General features: G+C 35.0%; 1 protein-coding gene across 1 annotated transcript in view; it reads left to right on the top strand.

Annotated features, from left to right (window-relative positions):
• LOC110106535 (nodulation receptor kinase-like) overlaps positions 1-10,044 on the top strand; it is a 19,084-nt gene extending 9,040 nt beyond the window's left edge. Inside the window, exons 8-13 of the mRNA XM_020836466.2 lie at positions 2,601-2,824; positions 3,365-3,491; positions 3,571-3,639; positions 5,954-6,143; positions 7,828-7,960; positions 9,458-10,044. Coding sequence (XP_020692125.1) covers positions 2,601-2,824; positions 3,365-3,491; positions 3,571-3,639; positions 5,954-6,143; positions 7,828-7,960; positions 9,458-9,799 — 1,085 coding nt within the window. The 3' untranslated portion in view covers positions 9,800-10,044. The remainder of the gene's footprint in view (positions 1-2,600; positions 2,825-3,364; positions 3,492-3,570; positions 3,640-5,953; positions 6,144-7,827; positions 7,961-9,457) is intronic.
• Positions 10,045-10,434: the final 390 nt, after the last annotated feature.

Genomic DNA, 10,434 nt, shown 5'->3' with positions numbered 1-10,434 from the left:
CTGACCGGACAGGTCGCGGGGTCAAGGGGCATATTCCTTAGCAGTACCGAGCATGCACCTAACGGTACTGAGCGGTACCGAGCATGTACCTAGCAGTACCGAGCAAATACCTAGCTGTACCGAGCATATACTGAGCGGTACCGAGCATGTACCTAGCAGTACCGAGCAAATACCTAGCTATACCGAGCATATACTGAGCGATACTAAGCATATATTTGAGGCGTACGCCTCAGCCAGAATTGCGCAATTGCGCCTCTGAGGCGCGCCTCAGTTCAAGTGAGGCGTACGCCTCTGCCAGGAGAGGAATTGCGTAAGCCTCGAGTCGGTTTTGGGTCAAATTGCGCAGAGGCGCGCCTCTTATTGCGCAATTTTAAACAGAGCTCTCAAGCACTCATCTGATGTTCTACCTCGCGACACCTCAAACATGAGCTGCTTTCCTTTACTCCCATTAGAGCCAAGCTCCTCCACCTCACAATGCATCTCACCCCTACACACACACACCCTACCTCACTAGCCTATGACCTCACCCTTTACCGCATGCATTCCACTCACTTGCTACAAATAGTGATTTTGCTTGCTTTCCATTACGTGTTCATATCCCACATCCTCGATCCTCGCCCTTTGTCTCATGTGTCCACTACATCTTACTATTGCAGCCATTACACTTGCTGCCACTCACCCATTACATAGGGCACAATTCTTCGTGCATTAAACATTCTAAATGATTTCACTATTTCATAATCCGGCTCTCTCTCTCTCTCTCAACAGTGTCATGGCTTTCAATCTACACGTAATGACTTGAAGTCCTTATCCACCCTTAGTACAACAATCAAATTCAGTACCGAGCAAGTACCCTGCTTATTATTAAGCAACTAGACAAAATTGGTTTATGAAAAATAAAGATATTATACCTTAAATCTCTATACTCATCTCTTTGATACCATTACCTTTTAAAATACCTACATCAAATTGGTATCAATGAGGATAGGAGCACAAATGACAAAACATATTGACTTAAAGCTAGCTTGAGGGTTCGCACAAATCTCAAAGCACCCAACTAACACCTTGTGAAATAAGTAAAATAGTAATGTCCTTTTTTGTGGAGGAGCCTATATGTACAATTTCCCCTTATGTGGTCGGAGCAAATGTGTTAGGCTTGCAGTCAATGTTGGTTTGGGGAAGGTTTAATGAACAAAATCTTACGCTAGTTTTGTGAAGCCATTATTTTTGTCAAATTTTTTTTGCCGTCCTCCTTAAATTAGAATGTTGAAACCTTAGAGTGTAGGGATGGAGAAAATCTAGTTACCACTCTGAATTTCTCCCTCCACCTTCTCTCGACTATTTTTTCCTCTTGCTTTGCGCCTCTTCCTTTCTCTCTTTTTGGCCTACTTTTTATTGTTTTGATGGTCCTTTTTGTTATCATCAATGTAGAGTCACCAACAAAAGGAGCCGATGGGTTCTAAGGCATGGCACTATGAGGCGAGTAGAGCTATGTTGTCGATCCAAAGTAAGCCTAGTCTACTGGGAAAAAGGCATCCAAGAAGTGGCTTGAAGGAACCTATAAAATTAGATTGCCTTCCTCCTATGCCGAGGATTAGAAGAGCCCTCTATAAAAGTGTGGATCCTTTGTGATATAAACAAGGCCTCATTGATGGGTCTATTATACACCACAAATGAGTTTTTTTTTTTTTTTGCTTGTGATGAGATTAGATATTCTTAGAACAAGTTGGCAAATAGGCATAAGTTTTTACTTGCTTGGATTAAGACATCATTATGCACATCAAGCATAAACAATCCGATGAAAGAATAATGAAGATGATGGTAGTAGGTTGCATGATGACTTGTTTTATTATAAAAAATTTTGGAAGGATAAATGAGGGACAAAATATCTTTTATTTCTATTGGCTAATTTCATGCCTTGACATGCATGATGCTAAACTTTTGAACTTCGATGCAAGGTTGCACAGAATGGAGCAAAAAATAAATAAATAAATTCCAATAAGTGCAATGTCTTAAAAGAAATGGCACGTTCTTATATCATGAAGTGAAAGAAATCATCATGTGCCTCTTGCAATTGTTCAAAAGCCTCAATGTGATGTCTCCCGCACCACTCTCACAATTGTGAGCTTTTTTAAGGGTACTTGTGAGCTTCGAAAATTCATGTCTAGCTAGTTTGAGAGTTTGTTCCAGATTAAATTTTCATAATGCGGATTAAGTTATAGTCTTATACACTACCCAAAAATTTCGCCATCATTTTACGATGAATCTTTTATTTTTTTTCAAGTTTTCGCCATCATAGAAGAATTTTTTATTTTTTTTTCAAGTTGGCATATGGAGATGAGATTTATTAATGTTAGTATGATCATTGAGTTTAGTTTTACATTATATAGGTAACAAAATGTTGATGTAGAAATATCAAATTGTTGGACCTTATTCATAAGCTTAATCTTTTTGTTTAAAACGGGGTTGATCCTACTTTTGTCCACTTTCTTTAATAACATCAAAGTTTGAAATGTATATATTTTTTCTGTTCCTTTCACATACATTTGGCTGTATCTTTAATTATCTGGATCAAATCTGATTTTGACTAAAATATCCAGGTCAAGGGTTCACAGATCACAGCATCCATTACCCTATAAAGAATCCTGATGTAAAAACCTTCACGCTTGAGTACATAAAAAAAGCAACATCATGTTACCAGACCTTAATTGGTGAAGGTGGATTTGGGATAGTTTACCGTGGTACACTTCCATATGGTCAAGAAGTTGCTGTAAAAGTTCGATCAGCCACTTCAGTTCAGGGTACACGTGAGTTTGATAATGAGGTAAATTTTTACATGCTGCATTTTGCTCATATGTGCTTATTCTAAATGAATCATAACCCTTTTATGTTTTGAATTTTTAAATTTATGATGCTTCAAAATTTAATTCACCTGTTTTATGCTTTTCATTTCCATATATGAAACCCTAATATGCTACACTTTTTGAGATGGCATCAAATAAAACATCGGGTGATTTTAGTGAACAACAAACTAAAAAATCTCTAGTGTCATTTATGAAAATAAAGGTAAGTATGAAATAGGCAAAAATACAAATTTTAAGTGTCACATATTTAAATATCCCTTGATCAAATTTATGTTTTATGACCTGCTGTTTGTTTCTTGCTACTTTAATAAAGCGTGCAAAAGCTTAATTGCATATTTATTTGAAATGATGGTTTGTCATTGACTTCCTAGTTAAATGATATTCCCGGTTTAATAAAGTAAAACAACTCATCTTTTTTTCCGGATCACCTTTATGCCATACATATCAAAAGCATCAAAGATTCATTATGTTTGGTTTGCTAACAAACATCTATTTTCTAGGTAAACCTTCTTTCAAAACTTCAACATGATAATTTGGTCCCACTCCTAGGTTACTGCTATGAAAACGATCAGCAAATTCTAGTATACCCCTTCATGTCCAATGGTTCTTTACAGGAACGTCTTTATGGTATTCATCTTTGAACGAAGCATGTTTTGATCAGCCATTCATTGCTTCACTCCCTACGTATAATTCACTATATTTGCAGGCGAGGCATCAAAAAGAAAGGTTCTGGACTGGCCAACACGACTTTCCATTGCGTTAGGTGCTGCTAGAGGTAAGCAAATTCCTATCTTTTTTTTCTTAAATATGCTTAATATCCTGATCAGTTGTCAGCACACAATATTCTAGTTTATTTGAAGAGTGACCAGTTAAAGTTATAAAGAAATTATTCTAATAATACTATGCATGAAACTAATCGCACCCCTGTGTTTGTATGGATCCTCTCAGGCGCACTTGTGCCATCATGCTTACCAAAATTCACAGATATAGATGCGTGCATGATATTAACAAACGCACCCACACCTTGAGAGGTTCACTTACCAAGAAAACAGATATATAGGAAACTACTTTGTCTCACATAGTGAATTCAACAATTAGCCCGTCTTTACTTAAAGAAGGTGGATTACCAACAGATTGAATTTCCTTGATAAATAAAAAATTTTGTTTTTTGGTGCAGATAAGTTTTAATTCAAATTTGACCTGTTGTTTGAACCTGTTGGATAAGGATAAACAAACATATTGAAAGAAAATTTTGGAGAATGCGTTCCCAACCATTATTATATGATATTTCAGCCTGTTTTTTTTCACCTTTTTATTGCAATCTTTTTTATTTAGAAATCATAGCCAATCTTCACAACATCAAACCATATGATGGATAAGATTTGATAATTTTTGTTTCATTCCTATATTTGGCAACTGAGTCATTATTAATAGTGATAGGAATAAATGTTTAAGCTGTCAATAGAATTCATAAAACAATGATAGGAAAAAAAATTTTCATTGCTTCCTTACTCCTAACAACTGAGTCCTTATTAATAGTGATTTTAGTTTCCATTGAGAGGCATTTAACCAGATTGTCTTCACAATTTGTGTGCTGATCTTGTGCCAACATATATAGTAGCATGGGGATGAGAAGTTTAATTGCAAAAAACAATGACGAAAGCTTGTTTTTACGCCCAAGAAAATGGCTCTGATACCAATTTGTTAGTAAACGAGTGCAGGAATTGAGAAAACCTAGCTGAAATTGGAAATTTCAAGCAATCTTCAAGCAGTTTTTTTAGATAAATCCCTTGGAAAATCTTAGGGAAACTTGATAATAGAATAAAAGTAGAAGAAAACAAGCAAGATACAATGGATCTTCAATTTGAGAGGAAGATTAGGCTCTCCCAATCTCTAGCCTGTGGCTAGAGCCCAAAACACCTAAGAGAAAACTCAAAAACAGCAAAACAACACATAAGCCTAACCCTAATTCTCTCTCTCTCTCTCCCCCCCCCTTCTCTCTCTTTAGATAATACAAATTAAATGCATAATTACTAAACATCCCTCCTTAATTAATTTCACTCATAATTCCTCCCCCTCCTATTAAAAATTGCATTAAATTCATGGGCCCACAAAGGGGGCTGGCGGCTCCCTAGTCCACCTGGTGTAAACCAGGTGCTGGCCCTAGTTTAGGGCCGGCTAGACCGGTCTAACAGATTGCTTGTTGATTTTACATAATTAGAATTTCTCATTGATTTTTTTTAGATTTGTTTGATCACTGCAAGATCATTTGGGTTTTAAATATAGTATTGCATTAAGAACCCTATATCCTAAACCATAAGCCCTAAAACTTTAAGGATCAATTATGTTTCTAGGTGGAGGAAAAAAATTATACTTCTAGGTGGGATGCTCGTAGACATCAATACATTTTATTGGATCTCAAAACTATACAAAAACAATGTGAAACTTGGTCTATAATTTTGGCATAGCAACGTACAAATATAAAAGTCTACCAAAGGACAAGAAGAAACCAAATACATCCACTTCGACAAGACAATCTGAAATAGAAGCCCATCGTTGGCGAAAGAAATCTCAAACAACATGGTTTAGGCCAAAGAAATCTCAAACAACATGGTTTAGGCCATTAGGCCTACATGCCTGGTTCATCTAGCAAGCAGTAGTTTTATTTCTTTTGTTTCATCCTATTTTAGCATTTTTGTTATATAGAGCAGTTCTATGTTATTATTTTGTAGAGCAGGTCTTTATCATAAAACTGGTCTACCCAATTTGCTTAAATACCCTCGTATTGTAAGAGATTGATATGAATGAATAATTTCCAGTTTTTTCTCCTCTATCTATTTCTTCTATTTCTCTTGGGAGTTTACACCTACTCTAAAAGTGCTTAATCTTCTTGGATCTCCAAAAATTTTATCAAATGCCAAAGGCCAAATTTATCATATTCATTTGTCTCTAAGCATATTAATATATGGTTTTAGAAAAGCCAACCCACTGTAATAGGGGGACTAACAATAATGATGTGTCAATGATGACTCAAAATGAATGCTCAATACCGTATTCTGCCATATAATCACATTTTGTATACTTATCAGGTTTATTGTATTTACACACTTATCCTGGAAGATGCATCATTCATCGGGATGTGAAATCAAGCAATATTCTTCTAGATCAAAGCATGTGTGGCAAGGTGGCAGACTTTGGGTTTTCTAAATATGCACCTCAAGAGGGAGATAGTGGTGTCTCTTTAGAAGTAAGAGGAACAGCAGGTTACCTGGATCCAGAGTAAGTTTTGTAGTTCATAATTTCATATCTGTATGTTTGATATGCTGAATGCATTTTCATTACCGAAACAAGCTTTCTTGTTGTGCTACGAATTGCTCTTTTTTGTTTTTTTATAGCTCAAGCCCGCTTTAAGAGGTTTTCTTATTTTAACTAAAACGCATTTAGATACATACGAGGTTCTTTAATATGATTGTTGATCCTTTAATTAGGAAGATTTCTCTCTCTCTCTCTCTCTCTCTCTCTCTCTCTATTTATATATATATATATATATATATATATATATATATATATCCATCTATCTCTATCCCTATCATCTCAGTTTATTTGTTCTCTTTCCATCTTTGCTTTTGCTTATGTTCTCTCTGAGAAGATGTTGATTGCACAGACAGATCGAGAAGGCACATCTCAAACAGTTGGGATATAGCTGGCGACGTGAAGACATTTTTGTGCATATTCTGGCTAGTTGTTATGTTAAAAAGAAAATTGGTTTTCTGATTATACGAAGAGGAAATACAAATACGTGCAATATCGGAATTATATCATTAACCCATCTGGAAGGAATTTTTGGCAAATAAGCTTAATTGTACTAATTGTTTGAACCATCATGTTTGATAAAAATGCAGTTATCTAAAATTACTTAGTTCAGGCTTGATACAATTGGAGGGGGCGGCCAGCCTAGCCATTCGGTCCAGCATGGGCCAAACCAATCATCCGGTTGGGCAAAACCTAGAGCAGAAAACAGGGAAAATTCAGCCCCCCTTTGGGGCCCAGCAAAGTTGTGATTCATTGTGTTAGGAGGAATAAGGAGAGAATTATTTAGGGAAGGATTTTCAGTTTGAATTTAAATAAGAGAGGGAATATTATTAATGGATGTTTCCTAAAATTTGTTTAATTGTTTAAGAAAGTTTCCTAAATCATGTTTAATTGTTTAGGAATGTTCTATTTATGATTTTATATTCTAGAGCTATTTAAGGGGGTTGTTATATAGGGTTTGGAGTATGCTATTGCTGATTTTTGTGTTTTGTTGTAGTTCTTTTCTTTGATGGCTTCCTAGCAGCGTCTAGATTGTTTGGGAGAGCCGATCTACCTCTCTAATCTTAGATCACTTGTATCTTGTCTTTTCCTTCATATATAATCCAATAAAAAGTGTTCTGGAGTGTTCCTCTTCATCGTTTACTTGTTACCAATTTCTATTATGCTGAAATTGAATATTCAGCCAAAATTTTCTTCAAGTTCTGCATCTACTTCGTATCAGCTTGTTTGGTGCTCATATTGTGCTTCTTCCTCGTAGCACATGCAATTCTTATAGTTTAAAGTTCATGCATGCGCTCCTAAGCAGGATGCTTCTCCATTTAGCACCACCACTGCATTGTTTTTTGTCCTTTTGGCTTCTATTTGAGCGTGACATACATAAAAAACTGTTGTCGTTTTTATCTTTAAGCTTTCAGCTGTGGCTACATATTAAAATACCATATTTATGTTGACGGTTATAGACTATTTACATTCTCATATATGAGTGCTTTTATGTCTTCCTATTGAACTAACATGAACATTTTTATTGAAGTAGCTTATGTTGATTGCATTTCCCTAGCACATGTTTATTTATTTATTTATTTATTTAATGGAGATGATATCAAATGAAATTCAAAGGAGAATATAATGAATTTCCTTTATATCCGTGCAGGTATTATTGTACCCAGCAGCTATCAACCAAAAGTGATGTATTTAGCTATGGAGTGGTGCTTCTAGAAATTGTGACCGGAAGAGAGCCTTTAAATATACATAGGCCGCGCAATGAATGGAGCTTAGTTGAATGGGTACGGCCTAAGCCTCAATATCATCCTTTAGATCATGCACATAGTTGGCTGCATTTGTTTTATTAGCTTCCTAGCAGGGTTAACTTCTCTTTTTTCAAGTCGATTCTCCTTTTCTGATTGTAATTTTACCTAAAACATACCTAGTAAAATATACGTGAAGTTAAATTATGCAGAAGTGATGCCTTTCTTTCAGATGACTTCCAGAAAGCATTTGTCCTTAAATAACATCTATCCAAATTACAAAATATGTGAGAATGAATCAATTGAATCATTTGCATCCTTATACTGCCTTGTGATTCAATTGATTAATGATAATCTAGAAATATAGGATTTTATTTTGTTTATTATTTAAATTCTGAATTTATTTGGAATTAGCGGGTGTTTCACATTATCTCATTTTCTCGTAATAAGTTTGTAGGTGGTTTCTACTGTTAGTCGTCAGGTTATTTTTATAAAGAGTCATATTATTCATTATAAAAATCATGATATGATGAATAACACATTGATTTATGGTTCTATTGAATTCCAACAAATATTTGAGGATTTGCAGTTTTGCACCTCCTTGTACTTTGAGGATTCAGCACCTTGCCTTGAAGATTTGGCAATTGATGTATTTAGAATTTAGCATCAGCAGCTTGAGGATAAAATGTTTGGTGTTCCTTTTTATTGAATTTCTTCCTATTTCCTATTATATTTCATAATTTTGATTTATGTCTAGTATCAGGTTGGCATTAGAGCAATGTTTTTTTTTTTTTTCTTTTTCTTTTTTGATCTAATTTTCGTAAACCATGTTGTTTGTTCTCTTGAATGCAATAATTTACTGTAGTTTTACACTGATTTAATCAATTGTTTGTGTTTTTCTTCTCTTCACATGGTTTCTTGAGTCCTCCCTCTCTCAAAAAAATTTCTTGTATTATGCCCTCTTTATCCTGTAAAACTAAAAGAAAAAATCATTAATCCCTATTTTATTGCACACTCCAAACCACATTGTTTATCTCTCTCTCTCTCTCTCTCCAAAGCTATATTCTTTGGAACAACCATATATAAATCAATTATACTCAGTTGATGATCCAACATCAATAAGTCAAAGTCACATCATACTCATCCCTTTGATGGGCATGATTATTGTACATCATAGCCGGAGGGTTTCCCAATTATGCCGTTGTCATCAATGTTTTCAGTGATAAATCGAGTGTAACACTCAAGTTTAACACCAATGATGAGGCAATTTATCAAACTATCATGAGAAGAGTTTCAACATCCAAACAAATCGAAAATGTTCAAGATGCAACTCTCAAGGGTCTCTTCAACTGGCCAAGATTTTGAAAACCTTAAAAAAAATAATTCTAATTCTCGCAAAGCCTCGACAAGTCAAGCAAAAAAAATAGAAGAATTACCAGTTCACTACCTTAAGGCTGACTTGGATGCATATTTATTTCATGAAAATTTTATATGTATTCCATTCTCCCAGTCATTTTTACATAAATGTTGATGCAGGCCAAGCCATTTATCAGGGAGCAAAGGATTGATGAGATGGTTGACCCGAACATAAAGGGTAGTTATCATGCAGAGGCAATGTGGCGTGTCGTGGAGGCCGCTTTGGCTTGCATCGAACCTTTCTCCGCCTACCGGCCAAACATGATCGACATCGTTCGAGAACTCGAAGATGCTCTCATCATCGAGAACAATGCCTCGGAGTACATGAGATCCATAGAAAGCTTTGGAGGTTCAAATCGCTTCCAATATTCGATAGACCGAAAGATACCAGGTCTGGCTCTTACTCCCTCTGAACCATCTTCAGGATTTTGTCAGATCATTCCTGCTCCCCAGCCCAGATAACTGTATAAGAACATGATTGAACATTTCATATTCAGTCCATGCATTTTGCTATCTTCTCACTTAACTACGAAACTTTCTGATACTTTTTTTTGATATCTTGTACTATAAATGGTCAATAACGGATCATTTGTATTGAGTGGACAATAACCTTGTTTCATTCTTTCTTAGAGAATTATTTGTACAGTTCTTGTAGTTGATTTTTACTCTTCCAGGTTTATACTGATGCGACCTTCAGGACTGTTATTGCAAGATGAGTTTTTTTTTTTTTTTTTTAGCTAAGAATTCCATGCGATCTCCTCAGTTTTTTAATTAAATTCCAGTTCATTGAAGAATTTGTGAAGTTCAGCTTTGTTTCTGGTTTATGTTCAACTTTTTGTTGGCAAGGGTTGTAAATTGGGGGAAGTAATAGATATTAGGGTTGGTTAAGTAGTTTCAGGTTTCATTTGAGACAATTTTTTTATTTATGTTTGACCACATTTTTTTCTCTATTTTCCAAAAAAGTTTATGTTATGAAATTATTTTCTATATTTTATAAAATAGTTATTTTTTATAGCAGCTTTATAATCACTATTGAAAAAGTTGTGGCGGTTATTTTTTAAAAAATTTTCACTAAAATTTTATTTTAAGAAGCAATA

This window comes from Dendrobium catenatum, unplaced genomic scaffold, assembly GCF_001605985.2.
Source record: "Dendrobium catenatum unplaced genomic scaffold, ASM160598v2 fragScaff_scaffold_361, whole genome shotgun sequence".
Classification (NCBI taxonomy): Eukaryota; Viridiplantae; Streptophyta; class Magnoliopsida; order Asparagales; family Orchidaceae; genus Dendrobium; species Dendrobium catenatum.
The sequence above is the reverse complement of the archived record's forward strand: the minus strand, read 5'-3'. Positions and strand labels throughout refer to the sequence as shown.